The sequence below is a fragment of the Acinonyx jubatus genome, chromosome B4 (genome assembly GCF_027475565.1).
Source record: "Acinonyx jubatus isolate Ajub_Pintada_27869175 chromosome B4, VMU_Ajub_asm_v1.0, whole genome shotgun sequence".
Taxonomy (NCBI): domain Eukaryota; kingdom Metazoa; phylum Chordata; class Mammalia; order Carnivora; family Felidae; genus Acinonyx; species Acinonyx jubatus.
In genome coordinates this window covers 20,612,773-20,628,269 of record NC_069387.1, presented here as the reverse complement: position 1 = coordinate 20,628,269, position 15,497 = coordinate 20,612,773, and the positions used below count along the sequence as shown (strand labels likewise).

The 15,497-nt window shown below is 48.5% G+C and overlaps 1 protein-coding gene across 2 annotated transcripts in view; it reads left to right on the top strand.

Annotated features, from left to right (window-relative positions):
* Positions 1 to 14,924, top strand: part of PIP4K2A (phosphatidylinositol-5-phosphate 4-kinase type 2 alpha) — a 189,353-nt gene extending 174,429 nt beyond the window's left edge. For both annotated transcript variants that reach the window (XM_053225381.1, XM_027073613.2), the window contains 3 exons: positions 7,667 to 7,907; positions 10,003 to 10,106; positions 12,684 to 14,924. In XM_053225381.1, coding sequence (XP_053081356.1) covers positions 7,667 to 7,907; positions 10,003 to 10,106; positions 12,684 to 12,764 — 426 coding nt within the window. In that variant the 3' untranslated portion in view covers positions 12,765 to 14,924. The remainder of the gene's footprint in view (positions 1 to 7,666; positions 7,908 to 10,002; positions 10,107 to 12,683) is intronic.
* Positions 14,925 to 15,497: the final 573 nt, after the last annotated feature.

Here is a 15,497-nt window from a genome sequence, read left to right as displayed (position 1 = left end):
TGTGAAGGATACAACTGTCTCCTGAGAAAGAGAAGTAGAGGGGATCCTGGGTGGCTCAGTCAGTTGAGCGACTTCGGCTCAGGTCATGATCTCACAGTTCGTGAGTTCGAGCCCTGCGTCAGGCTCTGTGCTGACAGCTCAGAGCCTGGAGCCTGCTTCAGATTCTGTGTCTCCTCCTCTCTCTGTGCCCCTCCCCTGCTTGCACACTGTCTCTCTCTCAAATATAAATAAACATTAAAAAAAAAATAGAAGTAGAAAAGAAGTAGAAAATCATGTAACATTTTTCTCCAGTCTTTCATTAATGTTTATTTTTCCATTGTTGTCAGTGGTTATTATAATACATATTCAACATTAAATATTTCCCTTACTTGGGTGTCAGCCTGATCTAACTGATAACTAAGTACTCGAGGAAGACCTTCTCAGTTTCAGCTTTTTATTCATTAATCAGTGAATCTTTGATCCTGAGAATAATATGGCTTGAGCAATTATGGTAAATATGCTTTAGGGGTTGTGCACGATCTGCCAAGAAAAAATGTTTTCATCCTTTTTTCTGTTGGCTGTGTACCACTAGGATATTTAGACTCCAGAAATAACGTAACTGAAGCAGTTCAAATTTACAGCTGAATTACATAAGGATCCTCTTAGCCCTTTTGTTGTCTCTAATAATGTCGTTGATTAGAGGATTTGGAGAGTTTAATCCCATCCGTGGCTCTCGCGCTTAGCTGTTCTGTTGAAATGGAAGCAGGGCATAAAGCATTCTTCCCTTAAAAAAAATTCTCAGTGGCTGATACAAGTATCTTTAGTTTTGAAATTCATGCAGAAGCATCATTAAATTTTTAAGCGGGTAATTATGGTGAGGTAGCTTGACATCTGATCTTGGTAAACGAAACTAGAGTTTAATCTAGTTTCATTTTTGTAACACTCTGCTTTCTAAGTTAGCTGACTGGCCTGTTAGTTTTTTTGGAGGGGATGGGGGTTGGTGGTACTTTTTGTTTTTTACTTAAGACTTAAAAGGGGAACTTATTACACCTCAATAAGTAATTTTTTATGTTGTTTTTTAAATGGTTATGTTTAAGAGAGAGCGCAAGCAGGGGAGGGGCAGAGAGAGAGGGAGACTGAGGGTCCCAGGTGGCTCCTTGCCGACAGCACAGAGCGCCATGTGGGGCTCAAACTCACGAACCGTTAGATCGTGACCCGAGCCGAAGTCCGATGCTTAACCAAGTGAGCCACCCAGGTGCCCCAGTAACCTGTTTCTGTAGCAAAAAGAAGAGAATGTCATGAGAGTCTAGCTGTTCTGGTTGTTTTGTTTTGTTTCCCTGCACCCCAAATCCTGTTCTGTTCATATACTCTGTAAAGAAAGCTTTGCACATAACTCCATATTGGTGAGCCCTTTTCTCCAAAAGGAGGTGCTGTAGGGAGAGGGGCAATCACTTTTGCCTTCTGGCCTGCGCGTGGTCGGCGCCGATCGTGACTGCAGAGAACTGACACCCGTATCTCCCCTCACTGGCTCACGCCGGGATCCCCGTGGTGTCCGGGAGCACCCCCACCACGGGGCATCTCAGCTGTGGGGTCTCTGGGCCCGCAGCCTTGGAGGTGGGTGGGAGTCGGGGGAGGCCGGCGGGGGATGGTGGGCCACCAGCGTCGACAGAGCCACGCGTGGAGCCTGACTCCTTCCCATGCGGACATCGTCTCTTTCATTCGAAACTCCTGGGGATGAGTGCTATTGTTACCCAGTCTGTGGATGGGAAAACCAAGCCCAGAGACTAATTTGGGATTTGAGGCTGTCAGAGGCCACGCTCCTAAACTGCTCTGATACGAAACGCAGATGAGAAACGTCTGTGAGATCGCAGTTAAGATTTTGTTTCCCGATAAATGGCCCAAAGGAGGATTATTACAACTTTTAACAAGTGATACAAGAGAACTGTTAAATAGTGCTGGTTGGAATTTTAATTCTGCATCGCAGATGTGTTAGGAGGTGGTAATTCAGTAGAGCGAATGTGTTAATAAATAAAGTGAGTTTAAACGTTGCGAAAGAGAGCTTATTAATGGCTCCCTGACCACATCGTTTTCTAGAAGGGTTTGTGACAGGACTCGTTAAAGATCTTGAAGAAGACACTAGCTCAGAGATTTGGCATAAAGAGGGATTAATCATGAAAGAATCAGATTAGGTGGGATCTTCTGAGGGGAAAAGAAGCCCAAAGGTCTGGCAGATAATTATTAACAAGTTGGAAAAGGAGGAGAGGCGAGGGGCCTGAAGATTATAGAGATTTAAACATCGTCATGCTTCGAAATCTTACGTACTTAAAAAAAATCAATAAATTTGAGTCAGAAGCTTAAAGGGATGAAGAGAAACCAGAACAGATGTGTATTAAGTTCCTTAATGTCAGCTGGAGGCAAACCCCAGCAGTGGAATCTTTAACCCCTCCCCAGCCACGTGGAATCTTCCAGGCCACGGCAGTTTTGCGACACCCGGCGGGAATCTTCTCTACCGAGACTCTCGAGTCTATTGCCACATTCCCCTCTACTTCAGAAGAGATGGAAAATAAACTTTATGGAGACAAGAGCTAGTGGGGTTCTCCACGCTTCTCCTCTTGGCCCACCTAACTTGAACCTGTCCCCGTGTTTAAAGTGCGGACTTGTTGGAAAAAAGCCTTCTACCAGAATAACAGCGACACGGGCAATCACAGTAACAGCCTCCATTGTTGCGAGCGAGGCCCGGTTTCCATCACCTGAACTACGCATCCTCTCTCCTTCCTCTCCACACCCCTGTGAGCTTAGCGGGATTATCCCATTGTACAGTTAGAATAACTGAGGCTCGGGGAGGTGGACGCCTTGTCAAGTCACAGAGCTAGTGAGGGAAATAAGGTTTCATTTCCCACCGGACTCCCAGACCTATACTCTTATTATTTTTTTTTAATATTTATTTATTTTTGAGAGAGAGCGTGGGGGAGGAGCAGAGAGAGAGGGAGACAGAGGATCCAAAGCACGTCCTGCATCGACAGCAGAGATCCCGATGCAGGGCTCAAACTCACAAACTCTGAGATCACGACCTGAGCCAAAGTCAGACGCTTAACTAACTGAGCCACCCAGGAGCCCGGAGAGCAGCTTCTTACCTAGAGATGCATATTATGTTTCACTGATGGTTTCAGTTTTGTATTTTGGATACAGATGTTTCCTTACTGAAAAAGGGAGCCTGGGCACTAGTCTGACTGCAGAGCTAAGGCCCAGGAAAGGGCCTGGCATCATGAGCATCACGAGCATCATGGATATGGGGGCGGGGGGGAGGGACTCCACTGAGTGCAGCGGCCCAGCCGTGGTCATCCTCCCTTCCCAGCTGACCTTTGCAAGTTCATTACAGGCAGCCCCTTACTTTTGTAATCAGGCACACCTGCAAGGGTGTTTGAAAACCAGCCTTCTGAAGGTCAAACAGTAGACTTACATGATAGCGAGGTTCCATTCTGGCAAAGATACGTGGTAAATGCTCTCACTTTGCTTCGAGTAGGTGCTTCCTCTTACAGTCTCAAAGGTTTCTTTGTTGCTTTGTTCTTTGTTTTTACTTGCCCTGGGTGGTTGTTTCTTCGAGAAAGGGGTTAGGGAAATTAGGGTGAGTTCAAGGGGACTGGGGAAGAGGCAGCAGGCATCTCATTCACTTGTCCAGTAAATACTGACACCTTACCACCGGGAATACGGTGAGGGCAGAAACAGCCAGAGCCCCTGCCCTCACGGGGCTGCCGTGTTCAGGGAAGACAGAAGCTTCCCCAAATAATCTAACAAGGTAAATGTGCAGCCAAGCCAAGTGTCATTAGGGAAAAGTGTGCGGGTCCCTCCACGCCCGTGCTTTGGGGGCGTGGCCCAGGCAAGAATCGGGAAAGGCTTCCATAAGCAAGCGTCCCTGCAGTTGTGATCTGAAGGTCAAGTGGTGCAGGTGAGAGGGCCAGAAGGTGGGCTGGAACAGGCTTCAAGGCAGCCAAAGAGGTAATGGGGCCAACCATCCTGGTCCGCTGGGCCGTGTTCGAGTTTGCTTCTGCCCCGCGAGGAACAGGCACCCACTGCAAGGCCTAGAGCAGGGGCGGAGTTAAGATCAAACTCGCATTTTGAAAAGATCCTCCCTTCCCAGAGGACTGGGACCCTTACCGCTTCTCAGGGACCTTCCAAGGATCCGGGAGGAGCGGGGATGGAAAGAAGGGGGCCTGTGGCCCGGTCGAGCAGCCCGCTCCCCCACCCGTGCCCCCCCCCCAACACGTGGGCTCTCTGGGGAGATGTTGCCAGCCGGGAACCCGGTGTCTGCCAGCGTGCCGCGTGTTCTGCAAGCACCGTGCCCGGCGTGGGAGGGGCCAGGAGACAGAGACGCAGGGACCCTGATGTCCAGGAGCCTAGAGGCTGAGCTCCGCCCCCGCCACAGCCTCCTGAGGCCCGTGGCCACTGGGGAGCATCCTGCCCGCCACACCCGGGCGGGGTCAGAGAGCATGACTGGGTGTTTCGGCCTCAGTGTTTCCCAGACGTCTTTTGTTTCCACGGGGTGCTCCGAAGGGGGGTAAAGCGGTTCCGAGATGAAGCCGCTGTGAGGCGTGCCGCCGGCACCTACCTACCCCTCGCGGAGACTCCCTGTGCTTGGCAACTCGGGGAGGCCCTCCTCCTCAGGAACCATTTGATTGAACTCATTTTTTCCGTACTAGTGTTGCAAAGAACCCGACTTGGGAAGAGCTGCCTTGCTGCAGTTTCCAGAAGCAGCGTAGCGCAGCGTAAAGAACGAGCTTTGAACGCGGGATCCTGAATCCACGACTACTTAGCTTTGAGTCCCTGGAGGCCAGCTGTCTCTGTCCCCACAGCACCTGGTTCTCTTCCACATCCATGGAGATGCAGGTCCGTGGGGGAGCAGACCAAGTCACCCGGATCTGGCTGCACGGCTGGGCGCCTCGGTAGAAGATTCACGGGTCTTACCGCGTTGTCATTCACTCCAGAGGGGGACGGTTGCCCACGTGAGTCCCTGGTCACCCCAAAGCCCAGCACCTGCCAGGGGCCACGGCACGATGAGCAGTCTTTGTCCGCCAGACAAATCTAGCTGAGCAAGGTGGGCCCAGAAAGGTGGTTCTGTGATTACTTTAAAGGGGGAGTTTGGGGAAGACCATGGGAGGAACGGGAGCTTCCTCTCTCTCTCTCTCTCTCTCTCTCTCTCTCTCTCTCTCTCTCTCTCTCTCGGGCTCAGAAAAGTGATTCAAGGCATGAGAACCAGCACTGTGTTTTGTTACTGTTTTGTGGTTTGGGGTTTTTTTTTTTTGTTTTTTGGTTTTTTTTGTAACAAATAAGTAACACTTACTTACAAATACTATTATAAGATATTTAAAGTGTTTACGGTGGTGATTTGCTGTATGTATCCATTGTCAGAGGATTTCCCCCATCAAGTTAGGAACACAGCCATTACCTCAGATACTTACCTTTTTTTATTCTTCTGGTGAGAACGTTTAAGTCCTACCCTCTTAGCGATTTTGAGTTATCCGCGACACGGTGTTACCAACTACAGTCACTACGTTGTGCATTAGATCCTCAGACCTTACACATCTGATAGCTGTAGGTTTGTACCCTTTTACCAGCTCTCCTTAGTTCTTCCACAGCACCCCCCACCGGCTCCTGGCAACCACTTTTCTATTGATTCTATGAGTTCAACCCCGCCCCCCCCAACATACAGACACACATAAGTGATACCACACAGTATTTGTCTTTTCCTGTCTGGCTTATTTCGCTTAGTGTAACGCCCAGCAGGTTCACAGTGACAGAATTTTTCTTTCTTTTTTAAGATGAAACAACATTCCTCAGTGTACATATACCCCATTTTCTCGATCCAGTTATCCACCTACACTTAGGTCATTTCCATACCTTGGCTATTAGGAATAATGCTGCGGCGGACATGGGAGTACAGATACATCTTCGAGATAATGGTTTTGTTTCCTGTGGATATGCACCCGGAACTGGGATTGCCGGATCGTAGGGTAGTTCTGTTTTCAATTCCTTGAGGCATTTTCATACCGTTTTCCATGCTGGCCGCACCGACAGTGCACAAGCTTCTCTTTTCTCCACATCCTGGCCAACACCCGTTATCTCGTCTTTTTGACACCAGCCATTCTGACAGGTGTGACCGCCTCACTGCGGTTTTGATTTGCATTTCCCTGATGATGAGTGATGTGGAGCATCTTTTTGTGTACCCGTTGGCTACGGAGTACTCTTTTGGCAAAGGGTTTGCACGTAGGGTTCTCCTACCTTGCTTACATGCCTGAACGAGGATTTGTGTGATTTTTTTTTCCCCCTGAGCTTCAATGAGGCAGAGTCAGCCTGGCCCCAGGGGATTCATGGTGGGAAGACATGGAAATGGGAGCTAAGAAAGAGGAGAGCAGGAGGCGGCCTGGGCTGGTGAGGAACGGAAGGCCTCTGGGCACAGCTGGCGTGCGGGGTCCCCTCCTGGTCTTCAAGGGGGAATGGCTTCTCCTTCCGCTCACTGAGCTGCTTCCCTACAGGCTGGGGGGCCGGGGCCGGGGGGTTCCTGCAGGTCTCCACAAACGGATTTCGTTTCACTCATTTTCGGCCAGAACTCCAAGACCGGTCATTTCACATGCTTGCCCTTTGTGTAAGGAAGTTCATGTCCTAACTTCTGCCGGGATGGCCGGAGGCCAGCTGGCTGCTCTGCGTCACCGAACGAGGGTGGCATCAGGCCCTCCGAGAGTCGGGGTCCTGCGTCTTCTTGGGCCATGGGCACGGGGTGGGAACAGAACCGGACCCTGTGCGGAGCCAGCTGGGTGGGGACCGGGGAGCTGTGGGGTTTTAGCCAGCAGATGGGCCAGCACGTTTTGCCCTCAGTTCTTAGCCACACTTTAATGGAGCGATTAGAGCACGTGTCTGGGTGCGTCTCCTAAGAAGAGGAAAGAAAATGGCGTGAGAAGTCCAGAGAGGAGTAGGAAAGGCAGGCTGACCCTCGGAGCCAGGTCTCGGCCCACATTCGTTCTACCCGAGGCTGGAACGGGACGAGCGGGGACGGGGGTCCTGGGCCTGTGCTGCCTCGTGTGAAGTGGACCCGCCCTCAGCTCCTCCGGTCTCCCCGCTTCCAGAAGGAAACCTGAGCAGGACAGGACTGTGTTACTCACCCGAGCACTGACACAGGCGTTTGCTGGTCGGTTGGGACATTTGGGCTTTTACTTAGTGGGGACGGACAGCGTACTCACGTCCTCAGCCCAGTGTGCTGAATTTCCAAGTGCTTTCACAAGAGACTGCTGGAAGCCACTTGGGAGGCCCCTGGTCTTTCCCCTCGGCCAGTCTCAGTTGTTGGGGGAGCAGCTCTCTTCCCTCCTTGCCGGCCATGTGCTGTGCTCTCTGGGGTAATCCAGCCTCCATGGGATGTGTGCCCGCCTCTCGGCATCCAGCTTGGCGTCTCAGGGAAAATACTACTAGCGCCGGGCCGGCCCGGGGTGTGGGGCTCCGTTTTCGGCCCGCGAAGCTTCCGCGGGGCTGGGAGAGCATCACAAAGGAGGCTCCTGGCTGGCCGCCTGTCGGGGAGACCCTCTTCTCGTTTCTGCCGCCCCCTGGCTCACAGCCTTCCCCCGTGTGCATTTTCCTGAGCTTGTTTTCTCCAGATCTGGGGTTTGAAGGCCTGACTGACCCTGCTGCCTCCCACCCTCAGTTCCTTGCCCAGTTGAAGCTCATGGACTACAGCCTGCTGGTGGGAATCCATGATGTGGAGCGAGCCGAGCAGGAGGAGGTGGAGTGTGAGGAGGACGGGGAAGAGGAGGGGGAGAGCGACGGCACCCACCCCGTGGGAACCCCTCCGGACAGTCCTGGAAACACGCTCAACAGCTCACCGCCTTTGGCCCCGGGGGAGTTTGATCCAAACATTGATGTTTATGGGATTAAATGCCATGAAAGTAAGCTGAGCTCTTACCACCTCTTTTTATCTATGAAGTGATTTGATTTTTGCATTGTTTCCCACCAGTAATCATAATCCCGGTTAAAAGTCTGCTGCCCTCCAAGGCTTATTCTCCAGAGCCTCAGTAGCTGACTCAGGGACACGAGAATGTTAAGGGTAGCTCATCTCTGGTTTTGAAACGGGATGTGACCGGGCCCTTGAATTTTGTGATGTTGGAATGGAGTGAAGCCACAAACTATGTAACACCCACGTACCCACACTTAGGTGCGGACAGATAACATACAGAAGAAACGTTTTTGAAATTTTTATTCTTTGCCATCTCTTACGTGGATCCGAAATGGCAGGAGTCCATCCAGAGCTAGGCACACACGAGGTCCCTAGTGTGCCTCACGCGGGAGGGAGGCTCATGCGGACGCCCTGGAGGGCCGGCGTCTCATCGCTACCGGCCCTTCCCCTTTTCAGGAGCGCTGAAGCTGGCCCAGGGCGTGGGATGAGGGCGTCTGGTCTGCTGTTGTGTCTGTCTGTCCTCTGCTGTGCCCCCTGGCCGCCCATTAAGGGGTCTCTGTGGCCCTCTTGTCTAAGTGAGCCCAATCTTAATCCTCCAAATCTGGGTGACTGGATATTTGAAGGAATATCACCTTCTACCTTAGCTACTGAGACATGAGAAAACCAAGATGATTTGGAGGTAGGATAAAAACAGGCCTCTTATTTTTTGAGTAATAAAAATTGTGGTTCGTCATTGTTTAAGAAAAAAAAAAAAAAAAAGATGTGGCATATCAGCCAAGTGAGCTTGAGTTGTTATTTTGCTCCCCAAAATTTTCTTCAGTGCAGAAAATGAGATGTAGTCAAATGCACTTTTCTTATTTATAATTAAAACAGCCTATTTGTGGAAATACGTGGAAGACGGATCTTAGAGATGATAAATGCCTTTCTGCAGTTCTGATGCTAGACTCAGAATTATGAACGGTTGTAAGGACAGGCACACCTCAAAGGTGTTGCAGGGTGAGTTCTAGACCACCACCACCACGTGAGTCAGATGAATGTTCTGGTTTCCTGGTACATATAGAAGTTATGTTTATTTACACTGCTGTATAGTCTCTTAAGTGTGCAATAGCATTGTATCTTTAAAAAACAATGTACGTATCTTATTTTAAAAATACTCTATTGCTAAAATATACTAATACTAACCATCATCTGAGCTTTCAGGGAGTTGTGATCACTGATCACAGATCACCATGCAAATACAATAATGAAAAAGTTTAAACTATTGCTAGGATTACCAGAATGTGACGGAGACACGAAGTGAGCAAATGCCATTGGGAAAATGGTGCCAGCAGACTTGACACAGGGTTGCCATAAACCTTCAACCTGTGGAAAATGCAGTATGTGCAAAGCGCCGTAAAGCAAAGCGTAGTTAACAGTAGACTAGGAGTAAGGAGCGTAATTCCATCTACCTGTTGTATGAGCATCTCTCTTTACACCAAAGCAATCCATAATCGTTAAAGAAAATGCAGATTGACAAAAATTAAAAACCATCTCCCCCTTGGACCTCTACTGGTAACATCCTAGGGTGATACTTTTTTACTTTTTGAATTGAGAAAGAATTGGGGAAAGTTAAGCTGTTTAACAGGGATATGCAGGAGTTACGTGGATGCTTTTTCCAAATTACTATTTTATTTACCAGTTACCTTTTTCTGTGTTTGGGGATAGCTGATACACAGCGTTAACGTTAACTTCCGGTGGACAACACAGTGATTCTGCCGTGCCCACACCTGCCCACCTCTCAGCCCTGGTGCCGAGTCACTGCTGTGTTCCCTACACTGTGCCTTTCTGCTCCGTGACTTGTTCCTCCCATAACCGGAAGCCGGTCTCTCCCAGTCCCCTCACACAGTCTGCCCACCTCTCTACTCCATAAAACATGGAGGAAGGAGTAAAAGTGTTTTTTTAGAATGTGTTTGAACTTACACGGACATGGCCTTAGTTTTCAGACTCCTCCAAACCCTGTTCTGTCCTGAGTCCCTCACCCCCAGGATGTGCCTCTCCAGGTGGCGTCATTTGTCCCACAATCACTGCTCTCTCTCATCCCTTTACAGACTCGCCCAGGAAACAGGTGTACTTTATGGCAATTATTGACATTTTGACTCATTATGATGCAAAAAAGAAAGCTGCCCACGCTGCAAAAACTGTTAAACATGGCGTAAGTATCTCCACTTTGTTTCCTTCTCTGCTCTTGGGCCCTTGCTGCAGTCTGGAGTGCAGGGACCAGCTGTGGTTGCCTCCCTCCCACTGAGCTGTCCCAGAGTCCCTCAGGGGTTCTTGTTACCTTGGGGGGGGTCATGTTCCGAGTGCGAGATTTGGAGCCGGCAAATGCCAACAGCTAATACCAGCTCCCACCACGACTCCCTACGCCTTGGGCAGGTCACTTCAACTCAGCGGCCAGTCGTCTTTTTCCACACTGGGGTATTAGCACACACGTGCATCTCTAGAATATTGTGCGAATTCGTTTTTGTTTGAAAAATGCTTCAAAGACAGTGTTTTAAGATGAATTCTCAAAACTGTAAAATGTTCAGAACTGAAGCACTATTCTGTGCTTCAGACACTTTCCAGATATGCAGTATTATCTTTCTTTTTGCACAGTGAATTGTGTATTTTTTATTACAGAAAGCTTTTGGGTGCAAGATCAAAGTTTAATAACATAAATTCCTCACCTTTATTGTTCTTGCTCTAAATCATCACTATTCTAGGCATATGTTGACTTACTGAATCCCCATGACAAGCCTGTATCCCTGTTTATCAGTTGAAGAAACTGAGGAAGAAAGCGTAAATGGTAACTTGTCAGGGTCACGGCACTAGAAAGTGGTAGAAATGGGACTGCTCCCCAGGACCTAGCCCAGCCCCTTGCTCTGTGCTAGTCCCGGCCCCATGCCCTACCAGCAAATCCCACCTGCCTGGCTGAACCTCCCAGGTGGTGAGTATCCATTATGCTTGTATCGTAGAGATTCATTTTGGCTTTCCAGGTGTTGCTAAAAAAGCTGCAGACCCCATCCCATAGAGACAGACTTGTGTCTTGGCTTGTTCACACTGGAAGGAGCAATAGTGTGTACAACCAGCCAGGATACACCAGAACGTCAGCCTCTATTAAAGGCTCTTTTTCTGTATTTTACAATCAAACAGGCTAGGCTGCCCTCCCAGCAAGGGAACCAGCCCAAAACCATATTCTGTTTGCCAAAGAAACATTTCAGTTGCACCATCAGCTACTACTTACGGTATTCCAACCGTGTGCAAAGCATGACCAAGACCTCCCTCGGCCCAGTGAAAGTGCCGGAACTCCTGCATCGGTGAAAGAGGAGGGCTCCCGGCGGCTCTCACCTGCTGGCATCGCAGCCTCCCGCATGGCATTTGTGAAGTGTGTGCGTGCCAGACGCACCGTCCCCTTCCCCGATTCTGAGTCCGGTCCAAGAAGCTGGGGGAGGGCCCTCAACGGCTCTGTAGTCATTCTGATGCTCACCTCTGATGGCGAACCACGGGCATACTACAGAGACAGAACTGGCTCAGAACCCCGATTTCAGCTTTCCCGGCCGTGTAACCTCGAGAGCTTCAGGTCCCCTCACTAAGAAGGGAGCCCCACTGACTTGCTGAAGGGGTCTTGTGGAGGAGACGTGAGGCGACCAGGCCGAGCGCCAGGGAGGTGCTCCGTGTTTGTTCCCCTCTTTCCCCATTCTCACCGTAACATCACACGCCATGTGAAACTGGAAATTTGCCGTGGCAAACGTGGCTCCACGCGAGTCTCCACTGGAAGGCACCAGCCCAGCTCTGTCATACACCACATGGCCTGAAACTGTGTACAGTTTGCATCTGCAGGAGCAAGACATTACTCTTAGCAAAGGAATGCCGTGCTGAGCTGCTGGGAACTATTCTCTGCCTTCGAGGCCCGGGCTCGTCTGTGGAGATCCCGGCGGCCCAGGCCAGGCATGGAAATTATAGGTTCCCCAGTGACTATGGGTGTCTAAAAATAGCACCTGGTGACTTAGTAAAACTGGTCTTGCCCTTTGCAGCTCAGGAAACTGGCTGGTAACTCCAGACCTCGAGTCTGGTCGCCAGCATCGCCTCTGGTAATAGGAAGTCCCCCACTGAGCCTCCTCGAGGGGCCCCTGCTTCCTTGCTCTGAGCGGGTCACTGTGAAGGGGAACAATGGCACTGCTGTGCCCTGCTGGGGGAGGTGCGATCAGCAGCCTCACGTCCCACCTGGTTACGGTGCCAGCTGACACGGACCCTGCTGCTGCTGTCACCCCTCTCTTTTGAGCACTCAGCCACTTACCCGGGTCCTGGAAGAGAAACGCAATCCTAGGTCATGGTCGGTGGAATTCCCCTTCAGCCGAATGTTGCTGTTTGTGTCATTCTCAAGGTATCTCCAATCTGTTCTCCTGAAAAACAAACATTGATTACGTGGCTTCCGAATGTAGGCCACATGGAGTCCACTGTTTGAAAGGAACATCCCAGACGTGGCTAGTTCAAGGTGTTTTTTTCAGTTGCTACAGTCACAGTATGTGGGATAACAGCATCTGTGGTTCAGCCTCTCTGCCTCGTTTTCACACAGATCCTAAGAACCTGGACCATTCAGATATTCAGATGCAATATCCACGATAGAATTCTGAGTTCTAAGAACGGGGCACAGATTATTATTATTAGCTTTATGTTTAGCTGCAATTGAAAAAAATGCTCTACATACTGAGTAGTGATTATATCGATATTCCTCTCCTTTCCATCTGCCTAGGCTGGTGCAGAGATCTCGACCGTGAACCCAGAACAGTATTCAAAGCGCTTTTTGGACTTTATTGGCCACATCTTGACGTAACCTCCCACGACCTTGGACGGACATGAGCATGGGAAGGACAGAGGTGGCTTCAGCGTAAGAAAAATGAAAACCAAACTCAGTGAAGCACACCTCCTCGTTTACATCTTCGGGCCAAGATGACTGATTTGGAGGCTACTTGCTTTGACAGCTACCTGATATTTCCCAGCATCGTTCTAGCTATTTCTGACACGTGTGTGTGTGTGTGCGCGTGTGTGCGCGTGCGTGTCTTAAAAATTAATTAATTAATTAATGAAAACTGATCAGCTTCAGTCAGGGTGTGTTTGGGCAACAACCCTCTCATTCCAGCTGTGGACGAATGAATGAATGAGCACATGCGGGGGGAGGGGATGAAGGAAATGCATGTCAGACCAACCATGTTGGCATCACACGATAAACTGTGGATCAGTTTATTTTTTGGAGTTGAAAGATGTGACAGTATTCATAATAATAATGAAGATAATAATAATGATAATAATGATGGTGATTAAAAGAAAAAACTTACTGCGAATGTTACATTTCTACCACGCACGCTGACGCTCCTTAACAGCTGTGCCCCAGGCCCCTGGCACCAGGCAGGGGCATGCCCTGCTTCAGGGTTCCGCCTCCACACGGTGTCCGGCGGGGGCCCCCGGGGTCCGGGAACAAATGCCCCTCCTCCAGCAAGAAGCTGATGCCCCTAGTGACTCTTACCTGTACATTTTTCACCTCAGTAAGTATGTCCAGGAAAACTGCTTACTTCTCTTTTCTTGCCTGGAGCTTCTTCACTGTTACACTCTTATGTTGCAATATAGGAATTTATGCTACAAAATAAAAATAAAGCTTACCTGAAAAGTGCATAGTTTCGGGCAATGGTATCTACATCTCCTACTGTGGGAAGGTGAGCAAAGCATTAGAACTCTGAACTCTCCTGTTAACGATGGATGGCAGATCTAAATTAGAAGATGTTTATGTTTGACCATTGTTTAAACAGTGGTATTTTGTTATGAATTATCCCTTTAACTGAAACCCTCAATTTTACTGTTTACATTATTAGGAAAACAGGGATATTTTTGAATCTAAAAATTTAATGTACAGCATGTGATTTTTGAAGTTTACATGTAAAGTCATTTTACAGTGTAGGTGAAATAATGTTTGTCATATTTTGAAATGTACCCTGCAGTCATGTTTTTGGGTGAGTGTTTTATTCAAAGTACACGGTAGGCAGTCTTCTACAATGAAAGTAAAAGGTGGTTTTGTTTCCTCCAGATGTACATTTATCAACCCGATGATTTTTTTTTTTTAATGTTTAACCCAAATCTGGTTATGTAAGTTCATTGCCCTAAACTGTGCTGATTGTGTTTTAATCAGTTTATAAATTTTCAACATCGATCATGTATTTACCAACTTTCTGGCATTTTCTGAAAGGCGTCAAGCTAAAATATTAGACTTGCTTAGAGTAGGTTATCAACTTATACACTGTGCTAAAGCTGTGCCTTTGAAATTCTTTGTTTAAAACATGAGAGGATTTTTGTAGGCAGTTTCAGAAAAGAAAAAAAAAATCCACCCTCCAGTGATTACTTACAACTCACAAATACCCCCTGCCATACTGCCTCTTCCAATGACTTTACTTCAGGGCTTATCAGGGCTGCAACTGTGCCCAGTGTGTGTGGGTTTACTTCAGAAAACACGTGCTGATGGCAAGTCAGGACCTTCGGAGGCCAGCAACACCACCGTACCATTATGGACTTCCCCCGGGTTCGTCCTCCACGGTAGATGGTGTCACCACCATGACATGGTTGTCCGAATCCGTATTTTATGCATTTGAATTAATCGAGACTGGTTTGCCCCCCCCCCCCCATTCATTCTGGAATCAAGTCAGTTCGAGTATTCTGAAGTTATACTGTGGTTTCTTTGGCCCAAGACTACAGAGGTGAGACCCTGAAGTAAAGATAAGGCACCCATACATTATTTGAGTAACTATTTCCTTTGTGGCCAGTGTGTGTATGCTTTTAGAAGTTTACAAAATGCTTTCTTTTTGTCTGTAACAGTCTCTGTCATTCATTTCTGTCGATAAACTATTTGGACAGAGTGAGGAAGTTTGCCTTGTATCTCCTAGTGCTAACAATACACTCCAGTCATGAGCCAGGCTTTACAAAATAAAGCACTTTGATGACTCACAAAGTGGATCCCTCGTTCCTCCGTCTCCACTGGGTTTGTCTCTAATGCAAATAAATTTAAAGACTCGGTACTAAGAGTACCTTTAGCTGCACCTTGAAGAAGGACAAGTAAAACCGAATCTCTTCACTACCTAGAGCTTTGCCTTCAACCTGTGAATTATTTTATTAGTAAACAATGGAAACTTCCACACCAAAATGGACTTGCTGTAAGATGAACAGAGAAAAGAAATCTCTTCAGTGAATACCCTATAAATATCATTTTATCTTCCATTTTTACCAACCACAGTTCTGTGTCAGCATTTTTTGAAACTCTTATTGGGCCACGGCCGGCGGACGGAAGGCTCTCTTAGAGCATTCCACCGTCATCGGGGCCAGGTTAGCAAACACAGTCCGTTTGGCTACAACACTCGTTTTGAAATGCGTATTTGTTCTAACGCGATTGATACGTGAGGAAAGGATCGGCCATGATGTACTTTTCCCATTTAGTCGTGTGCACTTGAGTCCACGAGGAACACGAGGTGGACACAGAAAACTGCACCTGGCCGAACGGTGCCACACAGGAATACGCAAGCCATGC